The sequence below is a fragment of the Oryctolagus cuniculus genome, chromosome 9 (assembly GCF_051225735.1).
Source record: "Oryctolagus cuniculus isolate XC-2025 breed Fujian yellow rabbit chromosome 9, ASM5122573v1, whole genome shotgun sequence".
Taxonomy (NCBI): domain Eukaryota; kingdom Metazoa; phylum Chordata; class Mammalia; order Lagomorpha; family Leporidae; genus Oryctolagus; species Oryctolagus cuniculus.
In genome coordinates this window covers 125,326,895-125,349,064 of record NC_142875.1, presented here as the reverse complement: position 1 = coordinate 125,349,064, position 22,170 = coordinate 125,326,895, and the positions used below count along the sequence as shown (strand labels likewise).

General features: G+C 48.8%; 1 protein-coding gene and 1 long non-coding RNA gene across 4 annotated transcripts; one reads left to right on the top strand and one right to left on the bottom strand.

The window, feature by feature from the left end:
* Positions 1-6,893: 6,893 nt before the first annotated feature.
* LOC149124761 (uncharacterized) lies at positions 6,894-20,781 on the bottom strand. The gene is made up of 2 exons (XR_016213027.1): positions 20,691-20,781; positions 6,894-7,295 (listed from the first exon to the last, which is right to left on the bottom strand). It is a non-coding gene; the product is annotated as an uncharacterized LOC149124761 (long non-coding RNA).
* PTHLH (parathyroid hormone like hormone) lies at positions 8,846-21,212 on the top strand. 3 transcript variants are annotated; one of them, XM_089303264.1, is made up of 5 exons: positions 8,846-9,114; positions 9,362-9,593; positions 10,133-10,254; positions 15,725-16,147; positions 20,727-21,212. In XM_089303264.1, exons 3-5 carry the CDS (start codon positions 10,154-10,156, stop codon positions 20,734-20,736), a joined length of 534 nt encoding a protein of 177 aa, XP_089159390.1. In that variant the 5' UTR covers positions 8,846-9,114; positions 9,362-9,593; positions 10,133-10,153; the 3' UTR covers positions 20,737-21,212.
* The last annotated feature ends 958 nt before the right edge of the window (positions 21,213-22,170 follow it).

Genomic DNA, 22,170 nt, shown 5'->3' with positions numbered 1-22,170 from the left:
GTGTGAAGGAATTTAAGAGATTGTTTTCAACCAGCAGCCAGTACAACTCAACTTGTCCTCAAGAAAGAACTGAAATTGAAGGTGGTAAGAAAGAAAGATACCTTCCTTTATGTTAAAGGCACCGAAAAGTATGTTGGGGAAGGGCCGAGGTCAGGGCAGAGAAGAGGGGGTCCATCAGCAAATAAGCCCTCTCTGCTCCCTTCTCTCTTCCATCCTCTTTTCTTCCTTTCTCCTCCTTCCTTCCCTCTGTTCTTCCCCTCCCTTCACTTTTTTCTTTACTCCCTCATTTTACAAAGGTCTAAAAGACAGAGACTTCTGCCTTGCTATTTGCCACTGGATTCTGGGAAAGTCAGGTGCTGAAAGATGTTCAGGTTCAAGTTTGACTGGAATTAGACCTGATGTCTTTTTCATTCTCCTTTCCCACATCTCCTAGTGGAGAAAAGTCCAGAACTCAGATGAAAAATCTGGGGAACATCCAGACAAGTGCTCCCACTGGAGAACAGGAAAGTGAACCTGTGATAACTGTGAATGAATTCTCCAAGAATCAAATGCCACTCTCCAAAATATAAACCAGATGGAAGTAACCAGAAATCCAGGGCACCACTCTGCCTCCAGTTTATTTTTAGCAGAAATGTTATTGAAGTCTTTTCAGTACCATAATTAATTTTCAAGGATTGCCATTTACTTTGTAGCATAAGATTTTTTGCACAGGAGGTTTGAGCGGAAAATCATGATTTTTAAATAGTTTGCAGTGTGTTGGGGGGGGGAGGTTGGGGGGTATTCTTTTAGTTTACCAACTTGACCTAGAATTACTGACTCTCTGATCCAAACATAATTCTTTGGATCTTTACATGATAGTGGCTATTTATATATTTAGGATGTGTCAATTCCCTCAAGGCTGGGCAGTATCATAGCCTAATAGAATATTTGGCTTCTATGTTTTGGGTATGCAACAAGAGAATCCATGGTCTTTTTTTAAAAAGATTTATTTATTTATTTGTAAGGCAGAGCGGGGTAGGGGAGGTAGGGAGGGAGAGGGAGAGAGAGGGGTTTTCCATCCACTGATTCACTCCCCAGATGGCTGCAGTAGCCAGAGCTGTGCTGATCCAAAACCAGGAGCCAGGTGCTTCCTCCAGGTCTCCCATGTGGATGCAGGGGCCCAAGGACTTGGGCCATCTTCCTCTACTTTCCCAGGCCATAGCAGAGAGCTGGATCGGAAGTGGAGCAGCTGGGACTTGAACTGACACTAATATGGGATGCCTGCACTGCAGGCAGCAGCTTTACCTGCTATGCCACAGTGCCAGCCGCAGAAAACTAACAGTCTTGTTAACTATAATCAACCTGAGGTATTAGAGTTTGGACATGAACTTGGCCTGCCCATGCCAGAGGGAATATAAGTACCTTCTTTCAGACTCTGAATGAACTCATTAATTATGTCAGCAGCCCCAGCAATAGACCTGGAGACCTCGGCAGTACTTAGCGAACCTTCTCAACTGTTTGGAAATCTGGGGAAGATCTTCAAGATCTGTACTCACTGTACTTACACAGAGCCCGTTCCTTGCAAATCCTCAGACTTCCCTTGATCCTGAGTCTCCTTGGTTTGGCCACACAGGGGTTGGAAGGAGATGAGGGAAACAGGTAGTAGTGATGCCCAGACTGCATATTAAAGACCCAAAGTACATCCTAGTGCACCTTGACAATGAAACCCTTTTTAAGGCATGGGTTTTTGGAGCCATATCAACCACACTTGAGTTCCTGCTTCACTTAAGGCCATCGAGGTCTTCAGAGCAATTTAACTGCTATAGGTGTATATGTTTTTGTAGCTTTACAGAGACTGTGACCTCTGTTTATAGAACAAAAAAATGTTTTAGCCTTTCCACAACAAGTAGCTTCCATTTTTTTTTTTTTTTTGTTAAGTGATCAAAAGTGCCTTGGCAGTTACCTATATCAGTAACAGCTTAGCAAGATGAGAATGAGAGAGAAAAGTACAATCAAAATTCTGTTAAGGTCAGTTCATATTTTCTTTGCATAAGTAGTCCCAAATACTGATTGATTTCAATATACCACAGTCCTACCCCACACACACATTTCTCTCTCCCTGCTTCACTGACTGGTTCTTGGGGAGAGACGTACAAGTGAAATGAAGGGGGATACTCCAAATCTACCATAAATTTTAAAAAAGAATATGCTTATGAAAGATTCCCAGCAACAGATCAAAGATTTTATGTATGAATTTGGGGAAACAGGTCTAAAATAACTTAGTATGTCCTTTCATCTCTCAAAAGTGAGGAGGGAGGCACAAAGAACCACAAATCAATTTAATTCCACAAACACCTTCAGAAGCCCTACTGTGGGCTCCTTGCAGGGTCGGCACCTTGCACAGGTGAGCAGAACACACAGCCAAGACTGATGAGGGTTTGTTAGCTTGCTTTTAAGCTCATGGACAATTCCACCAACTGAATGCTTTCCTCTTCAAAGCAGGTAACAGAACAGTCAGAGCTTTAACAGAGCTGCTGGTGGGATGGATTACTGCGTATAAAATGTAATGGCTCAAATCTTAAAACAAGATCTATCAACAAGTTGTATATTTTTTAAATAAGCTGTAAGAGATTAAAAGGAAAAACAGAAAGAAAGAAAGCACAGCAAGGACAAGGGAATGAAATTTGCTTATTTCTCTCTTCTTTCAAAGAAAGGAGAGGAAAGAGATGCATGGGGAGGGCCAGCGACCAAAGAACTCATAGAATTAAACATCCAAATGGCAAATAACAACAGTACAGTGCCACCTTGCTGGTTTGCAACACACTTTTCAAAGAACTGAGTACCAGTCCAAGTCTTATTTAATTAAATTTTATAAATACAAGGAGATGAAGTAACATATATCAAGTTAACTGACTTGTAGAATAGCATGTGGAAATATTACATTCCCACCCCCAATTATTTTTTATGTTAGAACCCGAAACTGAGGGGGGTTATTTAAAATCATGGAATCATAATACTTTGTTTAGCATCAGGGATTGTCAAAGTTGTTTATCAGTACACATGCCTATGTGTGCATGCACACATGTGCGTGTACACACACACACACACACACACACCTATGTTTAAAGTGCAACCCCATGATGAGAAAGATGGGTAAAAGCAGCAAGTGGCATATTCCAAATATAATATCTTTTTTTTTTTGACAGGCAGAGTTAGAGAGAGACAGAGAGAAAGGTCTTCCTTTTCCATTGGCTCACCCCCCAATGGCTGCTCCCGTGGCATGCACCACGCTGATCTGAAGCCAGGAGACAGGTGCTTCTCCTGGTCTCCCATGCAGGTGCAGGGGCCCAAGGACTTGGGCCATCCTCCACTGCACTTCCAGGCCACAGCAGAGAGTGGGACTGGAAGAGGAGCAACTGGGACAGAATCTGGGACTAGAACCCAACCGGGACTAGAACCCTGGGGTGCTGGCCACAGAAGGAGGATTAGCCTATTGAGCCATGGCGCCAGCCCAAATATGATATCTTATACAGAAACAAATAAAATTTCTCATAGGTACTGCTAACTAAATATGCCCCATGAATAAAAGCCCAGACCACAATGAGAGTTTTAAGTGTTTACAACATTCTACACTCTCTTGCAGCATTAACATGATTCTTTATTCAGGGGATAGCCAATAAAGATTAGGTAAGAGGGAAACAGCCAGGAGAAAATATAAGACAGAAGAGTAAAATGCAGTGATGATTAAAAAGGCAAAGCATCCTTTGCAATAAACGAGAGCTTAATTAGGTCCAAAACCAGCTCTTTATAAAAATCTACCACAAGAACTGGGCAGAATTGTGCCTCCCAGAGATGGGCCCTCCAAGGAAACCCTAGTGTTCATTTGCTTCCTCCTTTGCCCAGAGTAGCCGTCACACCCTGCTGGGGGACACCCTGCAGGGGGACAGGAGTCGCTAGAATGAAAAATGAAGTGACTTCTCTGAACACTAACGCGACATAGGGCTCCGCCACCGTGGGAAAGCAGCTGCCCCGGGTCCTGGAGGCACCTGACCACGTCCCAGCAGCTCTTCTCCCACTCTGCGGACATGCCACAGGGTGCGCACGCAGTAGCCAGAGCGTGGACGCTCTGAACACACGCAAGCAGCAGGACCCCCCAGCACAGGGACCACCAGGAGCACTCAGAGGTGCACGCACAAACAGAGAAAAGCCACCTGCAGGGAAAAACCCCGAGGGAAGGAGCTCTGGAATTCTGCCTCTGTGCAAACCCACAGCCCAGCCTGGAGCCCAGCGCACACGGCCGGGGTGGCCGGCGGGCCCTGGGTGGGGGGGTCTGCGCCTGGGCGGGACAGGCCGAGCACGCACGTCAAGGAGCCATAACCACCATGGACAGCTCTCAGCCTTCCCCTCGCCAGCTTCGCGCTACGGATGTGTGAGGAGCCACCGGCGAGGCTGCCTTTTGTGCCCTGGACACACGCCATGTATGCAACGGGCTACACCCCCGAGATCGCAACACACGCGCCAGCAGGTCTACAGAGCCAGGGCGGGCTTCGGGACCACATCACCGTCCCCTTATGGTGCCACAGGAGTCTAAGAAGCAAACGGAAGGAGCTGGCGGGGAGACTCCGTCCCGCGCCTCCCACTTTCGTCGGGTCTCCGGTGCCGCCCTTCATCTCGCCGTGGCTTTGCGGGTCGCCTTAAAAGAAATCAGATTGACTGGCACTGGGCGCAGGGCTGTGCGCTCCTACTGGGGAGGTGGCTGGGAGGCGGCGAGTCCCCCGTATTCGGGGAGCGTAATGGACCACTCCACACCTGCACTTTTGCTTCACAAACTGACCTGCAGGGAGAAGGGAGGAGAGGAAGTGCCCCGCGCCCTGGGGCTCCTGTCCTGGGGTCGCAGGATCCCCGCAGCCGGGGAAGAAGATGGCGCTGGATGCTGGACGGGGACTCTGTGTCCCCCACCTCCTGCCTCAGGGCGACCACTCTGGGCAAAACCTGTTTGATGAGCTCAAACTCTGAGATGGAAGGCCCAAGAGACCCCTCCCACAAACTCCCAGGCCTGCCAAGTTGCCCAAGACCGCAAATCTGCCCCAGGAGGTGGGGAGGAGAGGGAGGGGGAGGGGGAGGGGGAGGATGGCGATGACCATCCCAAGACCCCTGCCCTAAGAGTCTGGCCTCTCTGTGCTGTATGGCCAGGGGGTTCCAAAGAGCTTCACCCCTGCCCTCCCTACCTCATTTCTGAGCCTGCTGGTCCCTTGGGGCCTGGGGACAGAGCCGTCCAGGAAGCCCAGGCTCAAAACTAAGAAAGGATAGTTAGGCACAGGTGCAGCATGTGGTGCTGTGCTGCACTTCAGGGCCGCTGTAGGTCACAGCAATGTGTTCTATGCCAAATGAAGACCTGGAGGAGAGGAGCGGGCAGGCTCCCACATGGTGGAAGGGTGGGGGCACCTGATTTGACCAGTTACACCGTCTGCAAGCTTTGGAATATTACACCGTGTCTGGTAGGAGGATTACATGCTAATCAATACTTTTAAAAACTACAAAAAAAAATTAAAAAGATTGTTCCATTCACAGGGGAGCTGGGCCAGCGCCAAAAGATCTCTGTGCACCAGCCAAGGTTGGTTTCAGGTGCAGTGGTTGTCGTTTGAACCAGGTGGGACTTGAAACTCTCTCTGGGGTCTCGCACAAGTCCAGAGCTGCCTACTTCAGGGAGGTAAGATCTTTCCCCAGCCAAGAACATCTGGTGGGCATCAGCCCAGATCAGGGCCGGAATATTACACATTCTCTCTCATGCACTCACACACACACTCGTGCACTCACACAGATGCACACACCCACACACGTGCACTCACACACAAATGCACATGCCCAGTCACGCATGGTGGGAAGAGGACACAAATTGGTTTTGATGTCTGTGGACTTGGGAGGTGCACAAGCATGTGACCTTGAAGAACTCATTCCCAAAAGACCACGTCCTCCCACACTGGCTTCTGCTCCCCCCAGGAAAAGGGCCTCTCTGCCGGGCTTTCTGGTCTGGAGAAAGCCAGCACAAAGCCCAGGAAGCGGGGCGGCTGAGGCAGGGTGTGAGGCCCACGTTTCCAGGGAGGATCTTACGGGCCAGATGCATATCTGGGTGCTGCTCCCCGAGGCAGTTCCTCCAGATGTTAACAGGCTACAGCCCCTGTGAGAGTCTTATCCTCATCTAATTACACAGAGACTTAATAATGAAACACACCCTTGCCTAGCCTTCCTTGGGACTTAAGGGCGTAACCTACCTTTTGCATATTTGATTTATTTCATTTATTTTTTCTTGCTGCCCTTGAGGTGAGCTGGCAACAGCTCCCTCTCAAGTCCCAGGGCAGGCAAGTGATCTGAGCCCCGTTCTCATGGAACCAAACGGGAGCCTTCCTAGAGTTGATTGTGCAGCTGCTCCCCCTAAGCACAGGCAAAGTCTGGAGAAGGGAAAACATGAGTCTGGCTGTTTGCTTCCATGGGCTTTTAGAGACATAGCTTGCAGCTACAGATTGGAAAATGCCTAAACTGGGCGCTCACTGGCAATAACTGAATTCTTGCGTCCAGGTGCGCTGTTTAAAGCACTAGAGATGCATGTGGGGTTTCGATGTTTATTTGTTTGCTTATTTTTTTTCTAATTTCCAAAGGAAATATCCTTGGCGAGGTAAATTCAGCACGCACTGAAGAGTAATTGCTTCCCGTTTTAAAGAGCCTTTTTGAAAACTGGGATGTGACACAGTGCTACCAGGACTGGGAGGTCAGAAGACCGAGGCTTGCTCATGGGTTAGGCATTCGTGTAGGTGTACCTCTCTCAATGCCAAGCTGTCTTCACGTGGAAATGTTCAGATGAAAGGCTGGCCTGCAAATCCTCCTATTTGCTAATGCACGTTTACATGACAGCAAGGCCTAAGCAAACAGCCAGGTTTATTGGCACTTGTTCTTCTTATAAGCAAAAAAAAAAAAAAAAAAAAAAGCCTCCTGCCTACGGTATGTCCTCAGTATTATGGAAGTTACTCAGTTATATTAGGAGCTAGATTATTCTGTCACAAAACATCCTTTTCAGCAAAGGCAAAAAGTCAGGATTCCGGGTATATATTGCAGAAAATATCTACCGCAGGTGCTAAACAGTGGGCAGCTGCAAACAAGTCCCTGCTTTCTAATAACGCCCTTGACCGGGCACAGCTAAGGCTTCGCAGGAGGTTTTCATGCCCTGATGAGTTGCTGTTACTTTCCTCACGAACAACCAAACAGCACTTGTGGAGCAGACGGCCGAGGAGCTCTCCGTGCCTTGGCCAGAGGAGAAAAGGCTGTAAATCAGAAAAAGGTGAAATAATAAATTACAAGGACACTTTGGGCTTCCAAGTATATAAATATTATTTATTTCTCCCATGTCTATATTTTCTATTTTTGTGGAAGAGAGGAAATTCTAAAAATAGCTGGGAGACGGTTTGCCATTGACACCAGAAAAGTGTGTAGAGAATAAAGAAGGGGCCGGTTTTGTTTAATTAGCAGAAACAGCCACACAAATCAAAGCGGCCCATTGATGCCAGTCTTTACGATGTTTTGAGAGTATAACGACTTTATTTACAAGCTAAGTGATTTAATTTTTTCAATCTGATTTTTGTTTTAGTCTTTTCTTGGAGGAGGGTTGATGTTTGAAACCTTGGTAGTTTGAAACTTGGCTAAGCACGCTGGGATTGATTTATTGTGGAAGCAAATATTACCATTTTAACGTTAAACAACTTGCAAGTATTAAAGAGCTCATTTGTGATTTACTTTTTTTTTTTTTTACAGATTTCCCCCTTCAGATCTACGCTTTACATTAAGGCCCTTGCGTCTTTCGGGAGAGAATATTTATTGTAAATCACAAAGTGTTAGAGTTCAAAGGGTGACATTTCTAAGTGCCAATACCTTGTCTTTTCATGCCATGCAAATAGGTCGAACATTTAGAAATTCTTAAATGTTCAAGGGAAGTTGTGGAAATTCCCAGACGTGCTTTTTTTTTTTTTTTTTAAGTGGGAGGAAGCCAAGTTTTCTAGAGTTTGGAGTTTAAAGGCGATAAGAACTTCTGAGAAAAGGTGCCCCCACCACCCAAAGTAACCCGCAGACGCTCCCTGCCTACCCAGGGCAGCGAGGGTCGGGGAGAGGGCGCTGTTTCACCCGCGCTCCGCAACCTGCGAGAGCCGTCCGCTGGAAGCCGCTTCACAAACATCTCCCCGACCCCCGAGCCACACGTCCCTCCCAGGGGACCGGAAAACCGGCCACCAGGACCCTGTGCCTGGACGCTGTCTTCCGAAGGCTCGGGGCTGGGGGGAGGGGGGGGCCGCGTCTGCGGCCGCCCCTCGGCACACTGCACTGCCCCGCAGCCCGCAGCCGCCCTCGCGGGAGGAACCCCCTTGGCGCGGCCGAGGCACCGCGGCGCACAGCGAGTCCCGCGGCGTCTGCCGGCTAGCGACGCGCGGGTGCCGCCGTCCGCCCCAGCATCTGCGGCAGGGGACGCTCTGGGAGGAGGGCACGGCCCGGCAGGGAGCCCGGAGAAGAGTGGTTCGGGGTCCCGTCGGTCGCGGGCTGCCAAGGGTCCGGTGCGCCCCCAGGAGCGTCGGGGCCCTCCGCCAGTCACAAGGCGCGAGGGGCTCCATCCTGCGCGCGCGCTTTGCTGGACGGGCTCCGGGAGTCCCCCAGCTATTCCGAGAAAGCGAGAAGCGCAATCTCGACCCGAATTCCGAAAGCGCCTTTGCTCTCCCAGACGCTCGGCTCGTGCCAGGAAAGGGCTGGGGAGGCGCGTTCCCAGGCAGCGCCCCGAGCAGCCAGGCGAGCTTAGGGGCTCCTCAAACCCACAGGCCCGTGGCCCGCGTCCTCTCCGCCCCGGCGCCCCGCCGCCCGCGGTCCTCGGCCCCGGGCTCCTTTGGCCTTCTCCTCATCCGGCCGCCCCCGGCGCTCTCGGCGCCCGCGCGTCCAGCCGGGTGCACCCGGGGCCGCCAGCTGCCCGGGGCGGTCCTCACGCCCTCGGGGACCTCCGCTCCAGGATCCGAGGCGCTGGCCGGAGCCAGCCGGGCCGGGAGGGAGCGAGCGGATCCGCCCACGTCCCCGGCCCGGGGCATGGCGCGGCGGGGTCCGCGCTCCGGGGTGGGGCTCCGGGCGGCGCTGGGGGGGTGGGGTGGGGGTGGGGGCGGTCAGGCGGGAGGAGGCCGCTCTGCCGCCGCCGCCCGCCGAGCATTCTCCCAGCTCTGGGCTTCCCGGTGCCCGCCCGGCCGCCGCGCGGGGCCGGCTCGGGCCGTCCCAGTCCCCCGCCCCCCGCGCGCCCGCGCCCTCGCTCGCCCCGCGCGCGTTCCTCGGGCGCCACCTCTTTGCGACTCGCTCACTTCTCCGGCAGGTTTGCCCGCGAGCGTGTGAACCTTCCCCGGCTGGCCCTGCAGCTCGCCGCCAACCTGCGCCGCAGGCCCGCATGCCCGCCCGCCCGTGAAGCGGGGCGCGCCGCCCCTCTGCGCCGCCGGATCCCGCCCTCGCCGCCACCTGGCCCTGCTGATCGACGACACGCGCGCTTGGAACGCGTGCCCAGGGCGTGTGGAATCAACTTTCCGGAAGCAGCCAGCCCACCAGAGGAGGTAGACGGACGGCTATGTATATATACGCGGGGCTCGCTGCAAGTGGCTCTGGGACCCAGGGGCCGGGCGCGCCAGGACGCTGACTTTGGAAGGGGGTCCGCCGGGCTCCACGCGCGCAGAGAAGTCACTGCCGACCGCACTAATTAGGCATTGCTATGGGAGACGTGTAAACACGCTACGCATCACTGCTGCCTATATAAAACCATTTCGTTTTCGCTACTATCTCAGAGGAAGCGCCTCTGAATTTTTTTTTTCTTTTTGGTCCTTTTTTTTTTTTTTTTTTTTTTTTGCCCGTGTGGTTTGGAAAAAGCACAGTTGGACTAGCTGATTCCTAAATAAGTAAGTGCTGAGCGGCTCCAGAGAAAGTTTGGGGTTTTGTGTGTGTGTGTGTGTGTGTGTGTGTGTGTGTGTTTTTCTTTGCAACTTGGGAGATGCCCTGGCTGTGGAAGCGGCTGTTGGAGATTGGGCTGGAAGAGAGAGCGGGGCGCACGGGGAGATGGAGAGGCCAGACTGACCTGGGCCCTTCGCCTCTGTTGCAGGTCCCACGGCGACGGGACACCATGCTGCGGAGGCTGCTGCAGCAGTGGAGCGTGGCCGTGTTCCTGCTGAGCTACTCCGTGCCCTCCTGCGGGCGCTCGGTGGAGGGGCCAGGCCGCCGCCTGTGAGTGTCCCCGGGCCGGGAGGCCAGAGGGGGAGGCTGCCGGGCTGGGGCGCTGCTGAGGGTTCGCTGTGGTCAGCCGGGCGGGCGGAGAGAGGGGCCATCCGGCTACCTGCAGGATGCGCGCTCCCCTAGTCGGGAGCGATTTGCGGGATGCTCTCCAGGGAGGCAGGGAGGTTGCTTTGGGGACCCGGGAAGGTTTTGAAACTCGCGGAGGAAGCCGAGCTCTGCGCGGGGACAGAGGTGTGCGCGCCGGGGTGCGTGTGACGGTGGGTGGCAGTTTGTGCGTGCCAAGCAAAAGCCTCCCGTCTGATATTCCTATGACTGACATAATTTTAAGCATATAAAAACGGGACCCTATTACATAACGAAGACATTATATAATGAAGTAGTAAAAACTTCGCCGCGGCGCCCGGTCCGCGTGGTACCCATCCAGTGCAGGGGAGCGCTCTTTTCTAGAACTGCCTTTAGGTGTGCGGAGACGGACGTCTCTTTTTTTCTTGGAGGGATTGCGCTCAGTTCCTGCATCTGGAGTCCCAAGTGTGCGTTGTAGCCTGAGAGCGTGTAGTGTCGCGTTTTCCTGCGGTGATTTCTTTGAGGGATAACTTCGCCTTGGCAAGAGCCCGTGCATCCAGGCACGCGCGAGACGCGGCCCCGTGTGGCGTGCCTGGGAAGCTGGGGCAGCGGCAGGGGCCGCAGTCTAGATAATCCGTCCGATCTGGCAGGCCTCTGTCATGTGTCAGCGCATCTTCGGGTGAGCTTTAAGCTGCCAACACAGTGTAGAGCATGGGAGAACTATCAAGCTCAAGATGTGGGAAAAGTTTGACGTGGGAGAAGGAATTAGGGAGAACTTTTACATGAACAATAAAAAAAAAAATAGCAGTATCTAATGTTTACAATCAAGTTCATGGTGCTTCCTCCCGAATTCCCCAGGGTGTACAAAAAGGCAACTGTTTATGTGTGCCCTCTGTCTATTCTTCTTAGAGCAGAAAAGCCCTTAAATGAAATTACTTTAGACATGTCTGAACCTTGGCACCCAAATGAAAATCTATTATGAATCTCCTAAGGCGATTGTGTAGAGCATTGAAGATAAAGCTTCATTGTGCTCTTGGAATCAACGTTCTGCCGATACATTTCTGAAAACTGTCTTCAGACTTCTTGCTCATCTGGAGACTTGTGTTAAACTCAATTACTTAAAATCCAAATGTAAATATAGGTGAAGACTGAATTTTTTTTAAAGGCACACTTAAATACTGTATTTTTTTGGCTAAGAAAGACTGTCTTGGAAGAGAGCCAATTTTTTCTTTAAAGTTGCTTGAGAAATACCTGTTTTCTCTTTTGAGAAACAGTAAATGAACCATGATTAAATCAACAATTATGGCACAAAAATAGTGCTAAGTTGTCCTAAAGGCTATTTTTAACTCTTTCTTTGTTGCACCTTGCAAAATACACATCAGAAACTATTTAGCAGCCAGAGACTCTGTTAGAGTTTTGTTTGTGGGTGAAATATAATATTGTAGTTAAACACTCACACTCAGCAGATGGTTATAAAACTACCACAAAACATTCTCATCGCTAATGGCTAATAGATCATCACATTACAGCCATGGTTTTTCATGGAGACTGAAGTCATCAGCAGATGAAGATGTTTCATCAAATTATTACAGCCAAATGGAGTTTAAGAAAACAAGTCGTTGTTTCTGTGTTGGTGCCAAGTAACAGTGAATTTTGTGTGCTAGACAAAACATTCCTCTACTATTACACTCAATCAAGCTAGTTTCTTGAAAGAGGTTTCAACATATAATCAAGTCATGTTGCTCCCCCAATTTTCACACCAAGTGGTCGGGAAACTGCTTTAGATGTAAAGGGGCGCCGACTTTGACAGGAGAGAAAGCTACTAGACCACTTTCAAAGGCATTGAGAAGAGGCAGTTTTGAGTCGTGCATCTTCTGGGCCCATCAGTCCACAAGATTTCCCTCCAAGGCGCTAGAGCATCACTGAGCTGCAGCTGGCGGAGGGAGGCCTTTGTGGAGATGCACATGCCCTTTGGCAGGTGTCTCTGTCTGAGAGGGATCCCCTGCAGATTCAGAAACCAACGCATCCCTGGTGGATGGGGTTGGGAGCCAGACCGAGTCTTCCACTTAATGAAAAGCATAGCTTTGGACTGAGTCACTTGGGTTGGAAGGGACTTCTGGTGAGTCATCTTAACTCTAACACCCTAACCCTGTGTCTTCCGTGTAGCACGGAACTCTCTTCTCAGACACAGAGTGCGTCTTCGGCAGCCCCGGGTCGGCACGAGCGTGCTCTCGTGTTCTGCCTGCGGTGCTGCGGAGGCCCTGCCGTGCCGTGCCTCTCTCCCCTCTGCCCCTTGAAAGTTCCTGAGGACTGCAGCCTTCCCTACACCCTCCCTGCACAGGGACTTTGCTTTACGGTACAAGAGCCGTGTTTCCACTACAGTTTGCTCTGTATGAAGTATTGGCCCCAAATTGTTGTGACTTTTTTTTTAACCCTAACCAAAGGAGACCATCAAGCCATACGTGTTTGTCCGTGGTGCAGCTCAGGCAGGTAACAATGCCCTGTGCACCGCTGGGCCTTGTCCTGTTTACAGATGTGTTGAGTAACAGGCTATTCCTGAGGGCATCCTTACTACAGTGTTTCAGGGTTATCTCCATTGAAAACCTTAATTTGAATTTGTTACTCACCACTTCTGTATCTCGAGTTGGTACATGCCAGCCATTTACTCCCATGTCAGTTCATGTCTCATTTTGGAAAGAGATTCTCTATGGACTTTATTCTTTGCTGCTGATGAGGATATCATTATATTCCTGGACTCCAATACAGTTTCCCAAAAGCAAAATCGCCGGACAGTATTTCCCTTTGAGCCTTTGAAAAACACTGTGTTTTCTAATAGACTAACAATTTCCCCTGAAAGGCAGATGGGCATCTCTGCATCTCACAAAAGGCAGACATCCTTATCCTGCACAAAGCTGTGCCATGTCCCGGGCTTTTTATAAAACAGAGGGATAGAACTATCCCTGCCTGCCCCAGGAGAGCCGTTCCAGTAAAGTGCGGCTCTTGGGAAGACACCGTGTGTGACTCAGAACTGACAGGCTGGTCAGGATGTCAGGCATCTGTGCCCATCACAGGGACGCGAGCAGTGGTGGCTTGATCCGAACAGACCAGCCAGGGTGAGTCTGGCTTCAAGTTCAGCTAGGACGGGCTGCATTCGACATTTGGGGAGCAGTACAGAGAGGAATCGGCCAGGAATCAAGGAAGAAAGAAAAGTCCTCCAGCACTGTAAATGATCACTGGCTAAGAATTTCTCTTTAATGTGACACTCTGCTAACTGATATTTATTAAATACCTATGAAATATGCAATTAGACCAGCCTCGTTCTTTTAAAAATATTATTAGAGGATATAAATATATTGTACCAAAGCCTCACTTTGGTAGGTTATTAAAAGTTTCCAGAATACTAACGATTGCCACAGACTAAGTGAATTTTAATCTAGTCACATGTGGCACCTTCGTGAAGCAAGAGAGACTCCTTCATGCCTCATTTCAACCAGGCTCCTGTTAAATTCCTTTCCGTGAAGTCATGTCTTCTTTGCACACGCCACACGGCGTGCAGTCGGTGCACACGCTAAAGCACTCGACGGCAGCTGGCATCCTGAATGTAGGATCCGGAGAAATGTCCTCTCTTCTAGCCTAACTCTAGGAATCCTAGTTCCTTATTTTGCTGAGGCACATGGACTTTGGGGGCAATCAGCTGGGTCTGCAAGGAAACTGATCTGTTTGTGTTCAACCCGCCACTGCCTTGGCGGCCGTGCCCTGCCCTCATTCCTGCCACCAGGGCTCTGACCTCAGCAAGAGGAAAGATCAAGGAAACTGGAAAAAAACCTTGTGGTTTTAGATTCAGAAAATCTCATTTTTTAGAGACCTGGTCCTACCAGTTCTCATTGTGCGAATGAGGGTGAGTCATTTCATCCCACTGTACCTCAGTTTTTCTACCTATAAAATGGGGATCATAATGCTATCTATTATTGTTGCATTTTAATGAGGAGTTAAAGAAGTTGTGCTAAAAAGGCATCGAGGGCCCCAGACACCAATCTGCCCACGACGTAAGAGCAAACCCAGGATAGGACCTGGGTGCTTTCAAAGATGAGTCTGTCTGTCTGAAGGCTTCTTCAGTGCAGGGCTTGGAGTTAGGTAACACAGAATTGCAGCAGGCAGGCTACAACCGGTTCCTGTGTGGACTCCTCCAGGATGGTTGATCATGTGCACACAGAACAATTACAGCACACATTGATGGACAGCTAAGCAAGAGTCAGCGCTGTCTGATAGGATGGATGGAGGCTTACTTTGCTTTTCTCCATTGCATTTCATTAGAGTTTTGCCTAAAGAGCATACTTATCCCTGGAGATATGGTAAGAAAAAGAGAGAGCAGAAGAGCAAACTTTTCAAGTCATAAGGATAATCCTCTCTGAAATCCTGACTCAAAAAAAAAAAGAAAGAAAGAAACTTGGAGCACAGAAGAAAAAGAATGATCTCAATGTGAACTCACAAAGAAATGCATTTTAAGAGGACCACCCACCACTTTCCAGAAAGCCCTGTGTGTGCGCACACGCTTACACGCGCTCCCGTGCTCTCGCTCTGACGGCGGGCCCTCCTCACACGTGAGGGTCTTCAGAAAGGTCACAGGGAATGTGCATTATGGAAAACTGCGCCTGGATTTCAAAGTGGTTCTTCCTTTTTTTTTTTTTTTTTTTTTTTGGCACCAAGATAACCTTACCTTTTAGTTTGATTTTTCCGTAACCTTTGGGAAGGGCCCTGGTCTAGGTCCTTGGTAGGCCAGAGAGGAACGTGTTACAGTTGGGTCTGTTGGTGACGTGAGTTCCTACACAGGTTATGCTGCACACTGCAGCCTTTGGTGTCAGTATTTTCCCAGTGGGGCAGCCATGCCTGTGTGTGCATGTGTGTGTGTGCACATGTGTACATGTATCTGTGCATGCACACGTATGTGTGTTCACATGTGTGGCTGTGCGCACAGGTTTGTGTGTGTGTGTGTGCGTGTGCATGCCATTGTGTGTCCTTGCATGTGTGTGTGTGCACCTGAATTTGTGATCAGGTAAAAGCAGCCTCCTTTCAATGTCCCAGGCTGGGACTTGTGGATTTATTCTACCCCCAGGCAGAACTCTGAAAACATAAAAAGAGAAACCTGGCGCTTTCTGTCTCTGTCTGAGCCTCCGCGAGGCAGGGCTGTCGCAGTCGGGAAGGGAGCTGAGGCGCCCTGAATGTGACCCCTTGCTCTTAGGCGCTCGAGGCCCACGCACGTTCTCATCGGAGCAGGATAGCAGGGAGCCTCCAGCTGTCCGCCCTGCCCCTCCCTCGCCTCAGCTGAGACCCTGAGGGGACTGCCTCATCTGTCCTCAGTGTCTAACCCCTTCTCCCCTCTGCCACTGTCTCCCGACAGCAAGAGAGCCGTGTCCGAACACCAACTCCTCCATGACAAGGGCAAGTCCATCCAAGACCTCCGGCGCCGCTTCTTCCTGCACCACCTGATAGCCGAAATCCACACCGCCGAGATCAGAGCTACCTCCGAGGTCTCCCCCAACTCCAAGCCCGCCGCCAACACCAAGAACCACGCGGTGCGCTTCGGGTCGGACGATGAGGGCAGGTACCTCACTCAGGAAACCAACAAGGTGGAGCCCTACAAGGAGCAGCCCCTCAAGACGCCTGGCAAGAAAAAGAAAGGCAAGCCCGGGAAGCGCAAGGAGCAGGAGAAGAAGAAGCGGCGAACTCGCTCCGCCTGGCCGCTGTCAGCGGGCGCGGGCAGTGGGCTCGCGGGCGACCACCTGTCTGACATCTCCGAGCCGGAGCCCGAGCTCAGCTCATGGTAAGCAGCGCCTGCGATTTGCGGCCCCCTCTTTGGTCTTGGCATGCATAATCTAGAATGTTCCCCGCTTCCAGATTTCAGCCGGTCACCATTCAAATTCTTCCAAGTACATTCTTCCATAACCAAGATATGCCTTGAAGCAGTGTTGTCCTACTCTGAACCACAACACACATACACAAGAAAACACAGGCCCATACACACACAAGCTCACATACAAGTCTACACACACACAGGCCCGCACACACACAACACACACACACAGGCCCACACACAAGCTCACATACAAGTCCACACACACACAGGCCCACACACACACAACCCATACACACACACAGGCCCCCCCCCACAAGCTCACATACAAGTCCACACACACACAGGCCCATACACACACACCACACACACACACAGGCCCACACACACATACAAGCTCACATACAAGTCCACACACACACACAGGCACACACACACACAAGCCCACATACACAGGCCCACACACACACACACAGAAGCCCACACACATGCATGCACACACACACAGCCCCACACATGGGTTCTATAGTCGATTTCTCTTTCACCACTGTCATACCCTCAACTCCAATTCTCTGATGTACTTGACAGCAAATCCCTAAATATTTGCATTTACTATTCCAGTGTCTATTACTAGTGAGTATCTTCACCCTATGCCAAAGACATGTATCTGTTCCTCCACTAGCAAGTGAGCAGACTTTAATTTAAGATATTTATTTATTTGAAGGCAAAGTCACAGGGAGGCAGACGCAGAGAGAGGGAGAGAGGTCTTCCATTCACTGATTCACTCTCCAGCTGTGCCGATCTGAAGCCAGGAGCCAGGAGCTGCTTCTAGGTCTCCCACATGGGTGCAGGGGCCCAAGGACCTGGGCCATCTTCTACTGCTTTCCCAGGCCACAGCAGAGAGCTGGATCAGAAGTGGAGCAGCCGGGACTTGAACCAGCACCCAGATGGGATGCTAGCACTGCAGGTGGCAGCTTTTCCTGCTATGCCACAGCACTGGCCCTAAGCAGACTTTCTTAATAATCTTTCATTTCTTACTTGGTTTCTCTACAAGAGAAAACACAAAATGTGCTGATCTTATCTCCTAGCACCACAGAATGCTATCCTTCCATAAACAGTTCCAAGCCATACACACTTTTTATTTCATCAAACTAATTAAATTTTTAAGCTTGTTTTTTAATTTAAAGAAATTAAATTATTTTTAAACACACACTTTAAATTTGTTTAATTAAATTTCACTCTGAGGGCCAATGCTGTGGCATAGCGGGTAAAGCGGCCGCTTGCAGTGCCAGCATCCCATATGGGTGCTGATTCGAGACCTGGCCACTCCACTCCCTGTCCATCCCTCTGCTATGGCCTGGGAAGGCAGTGGAGGGTGGCCCAGTTCCATGGGAGACCTGGAAGAAGCTCCTGGCTTCCAATCAGCACAGCTCTGGCTGTTGTGGCCATCTGGGGAGTGAACCAGCAGATGCAAGAACTCTCTCTCCCTCTCCCTCTCTCCCTCTCTCCCTCTCTCCCTCTCTCCCTCTCTCCCTCTCTCCCTCTCCCTCTCCGCCTTTTCCTCTGCCTCTGCCTTTCTGTAACTCTGCCTTTCAAATAAATAAACAAATCTTTAAAAAATAAATAAATTTCACTCTGGTTTCTGGCAGCTTTTGAAAAAGAAGTGGTTTCTGAAACAGTTTAATTTTTGGTTCAAGAGGCACTGAGCGTTTCTCATGCACCCATTTGTCAGTGGGCAGTGCAGTACAATAATAAAACTTCAGACGTCTGTGGCTCGTCGTCCTGAGTTCACAGACACAGGTCGCATGGACACTCACCGTCTGTGGAGTCCAGGACCTCAGGCCCAAGTCTTGGGTCTGAACTGATTCAAGTTCCCAGCCTTGTGCAAGTTTCTCAGTCTTTTCAAGAATCACTTTCATCTTCTGTGAAATGGAGATAATAACTGGACCGACCTCACAGAGCTGGGTGACGATTAAATAAGATTATATGGGTTAAGTGCCCATCATACAGTAAACACCTGAGAAATTGCAACAGATGGTTATTTCGCTGCTTTTAGATCTTGTTCTGATTATACCAGCTCTTACACATGTGTGGCTGGGTGTCTCTGTGAGGCAACAGCAAGGCGAACATTAATCTCATTGTATAAAGTAGGAAACAGCTGAAGGGCCCAAGGAGCCCACAGGAGCCTCCTGTCACTTCTCCAGCCCTTTTCTCTGACTCCAGCACAGAGAAGGTGACCAAGTGATGTTGTGTAGCACAGCCTGAACCTGTTCACCATCATTTTTTTCTTTGACAGAAGCATCATTAAACAGCGTATAAAAGAGCAATTATATTGGAGGAGTTGTACAGCTTCAGTAACCAATGGGCTGTGGTGCTAGAAAAATTGTTAGCACAGCGATGAGTTTTTCTGCAAATACGTAACAGACCTATGAGGATCAGAAACAAATCTCAGGGCTCACATACCCAGTATACTTTTATGATGTGACCCTACCTTTACATACGGGTATTTCTATCTCATGCAAGGACCCTACTACGTTGTCAAACCTATTCGTATCACTGCTTTACTGAATATATATTGCAGCCATGAACACAGAATAGTATGTTGCGTGGATTTTATTCATTTAAAATTAGCAATGCTCCTGGACGTATCTGAGGAATGAATAAAAATCATCACTTGTCCACTGTTATGTTGCAGCTATTCCTAAGTTAAAGGCGGTCTTGTGAAAATTAGACAGTGGCCTAATCACATCCAGACCCACGACTGAGAGCAATAGGATGTCTCTGTTTTCCTTTCTCTTGCCTGTCAGTGAGGGACATTGATGGGAAGAGCTGTTTGGTGGCCAGATGTTGCCACAGCACAGCGCTGCAGAGGCACAGGGAAGAACCCGGAGACACAGGAGTGGACTCCTGCGACCCTACGGGGCCATGCACACATTGCCACCCAAATAAAATCTTTTCAAAATAAGTATTTTCAAGTTCTGGAAGTGCCCCGCCTTTTGTAAATGTTGGTCTCTGTGCATCGTTCTACATGGGCAAGTGTGAGCTCTATTGCGTGAAGTGGCTCTGAGAAGAACCACTGAGATAAAATCGTCCGTTGCCTCCCACACGGACTGGGGACTGTGGAGCTGTCGATGCTGGAAACTGCATTTTAGGATTTTTGATGTCACAAACGAGATCTCCAGATACAATAGGACTCATTTATTAGGAATCAAAGATTCTGCTCTGGAAATGCAGATATAGAAAACGATGAAAAGCTTTGCAGTCAAAGCAGCTCAGACTATACAGCACTGTCCTACTCACACACATGCGATACACAGAGGCCATTTCCCGTGTTTTCACCTGGCTGTTCTACCGCACGTCCTTGTTAAATGTCAGGAGGACAGCACACCAACTGCGCAGCGGGAAATAGCATTTAAAAGATCTTTTCCTCGGGCCTTTAACTTGCCTCTCTTCTTTCTTTCTGAAGAAATAATCAGTCAAGATACTTGTAATTCTCTCCTTTCTTGCACTGTTCTTAAGCTCAATTCATTCAGTCCCACTTAGTAGAAAACATTTCCTATCAGTACAGGGCATAAATTATTGAACTGTGAAGTCGTCCCTTAGGCTGTATTTATAACATCCATCCACATCTACTCATCACAGATCAAATTTTCATCTTAAAATCTTCTCACTACAGTTGCAACCTATTTTAACAAAAATCATTGGCGAAGAGGTCAATTCCCCCAAAACATTAAAATACCCGCACTGCTCAACTTCTTTTGTTTGAGTTGCACATAAAACCCTGCAATTGTCAAGAATCTGCCCTCCTGTAGGTCTCACACCCGTACGTGTCTATCATGTCGGCCTTCCACACAACTCTGGCTGTTTCCTTAAGAACCAAAACATATTCACTGAAACAGACATGCAAAGAGAAACCTCCACTTATTTTTCATAAAATCCGGTCAATACAATATTTAGAGACTAGAAAGCGTCAATCCCAAGTGACTATTAAAAGCAACACGGCAATGTGAACTACTCCTTTTTTATACTTTCAAGTCAATGTATTCTTTGTTATTCTCTCACTGAAAATAAGCTTTCTTAATTTCTAATGAGGTCCATTCAAAACACCAGGAGAACCAGAGCAAATAATCTAAAATTTTTGCCCCGAAAAGTAAAATGCAGGCATAGTTGCTCCTGTGAGTTTTTAGGGGCAGCCACAGGAGTGACGGATATCAGCATATCACCAACTAAACGTGTTCTACTTGACTACACATCCTTGCAACATCTACCCAGAGTCGCACACTTTCACTACCCCCATCACAGCCCATGGTGTTGGAGCAGAGTGGCCAAATGAGCACCTGCTCAAAACAAATACCCAGACGGTTGAATCCAGTCCTGGAGAGCCAGGGGCCTCCCGCTGGCACCTCCTATGGAAGATACTTACAAGAAATCCCCTGAGTCTCTTTCCATGGTGGTTCAGTGATGCCTCATTTATGTCCTTTATTTCATGTCTTTATTTGTAAGGAAAACTAACCTGTTCACCTCTTCTTTCCCTTCCTTCTCTTTGCAGGAGGCATTGAGATTTCCAGCGAAGACCTTCCAAGGACAAGGACGTATTACAAGATTCTGTAATAGTGAACATATGGAAAGTATTAGAAATATTTATTGTCTGTAAATACTGTAAATGCATTGGAATAAACCTGTCTCCCCGTGGCTCAATGAAACTGCACATTTGTCATTGTGAATATTTTTTTCCCAAGGCTAATCCAATTATTATTATCGCATTTACCATAATTTATTTTGTCAACTGATGTATTTATTTTGTAAATGTATCTTGGTGCTGCTGAATTTCTATATTTTTTGTAACATAATGCACTTTAGATATACATATCAAGTATGTTGATAAATGACACAATAAAGTGTCTCTATTTTGTGGTTGATTTTAATGAATGCCTAAATATAATTACCCAAACTGATTTTCCTTTGTGCATGTAAAAATAGCAGTATTTTAAATTTGTAAAAAATGTCTAATAAAATATAATCTAATGACTCAGAAGGTGAATTCTTTCCTCTAAGAGTCCTCGTGGAGGGAACAATATATAGTTCTTTTTAACTGTATTAATACAACCTCAAGTTTTATGTGTTTACATGGGCCCATATTCCGACTTCTACATCAGCTTCTAGTTAAAAACCACTTAAAGGTGTTTCGTCCAACACTGCAGTGCAAGTCAACAGAACATCTCAACTCTCTAGACATCATCTTTGAAGAACATCCGATTTGAGGTGAAGACGGGAAGACCGAAGAGAAGCCGAGAAAAGTCCGGAGAAAAGATTATGGAAACTCAGTCCAGAAAGTCGGCCAGAGATCAGACAGAGGGGGATGGGAGGCAGGTCAGGGACTTGCAGGCCTGGTGACTGGGACCAATGCAAGGTTTCCCTTGGTAGGCCTGGGGAAGAGAATAGTAAGCACACAGAGCTATTGGAGAGCTCTGGCTGCTAAGGCTGCCTTCCAGGGGAAGGAAAGACACAGCCTCGGGAGATAGATGACCATTCAAAAAGTCTTCAATGGTGCGGTGAGAACAGGAGCAAAGCCCCATGAACCCCTTTTCCATCTTGAGTATCACCGTACTTGCTCCCTGCTCTGTGTCCAAAACAACAGCACATCTCCATCTACAGAATCTTTTTAATTGTCTGCAGCTTAGGACACAGGAGTTAAAAAAAAAAAAAAGCTATGAATTCAGTAAGTGCATATTTAGGAAGTATTCCATGTACACCCTGTATCCTGTTCAAGGTCATTTAGCTCTTTGGAGGGTGCACAGCAGTGAAATGGTGTAACTTCCAAATTGTTTCATTCCGGTGGGCAGATGATACACATACACGTGAAATAATCACATGTCGTCTTCAATATATGGAAATGACCCAATATTCTATGAGTATATTTTAAAGGGAAAGAAAAAAGAACACAACAGGAGAGATTCGTGTGGCTGGGCATGAGTGGGATTGTACTTCCAGGA

What these genes read in the sequence shown, in the direction of transcription:
- PTHLH (XM_089303264.1), top strand. Translation starts at nt 10,154, where the DNA reads ATGCTGCGGAGGCTGCTGCAGCAGTGGAGCGTGGCCGTGTTCCTGCTG. An exon ending in GAGGGGCCAGGCCGCCGCCT is followed by an intron (nt 10,255 to 15,724) that starts GTGAGTGTCCCC and finishes GTCTCCCGACAG; the next exon opens with CAAGAGAGCCGTGTCCGAAC.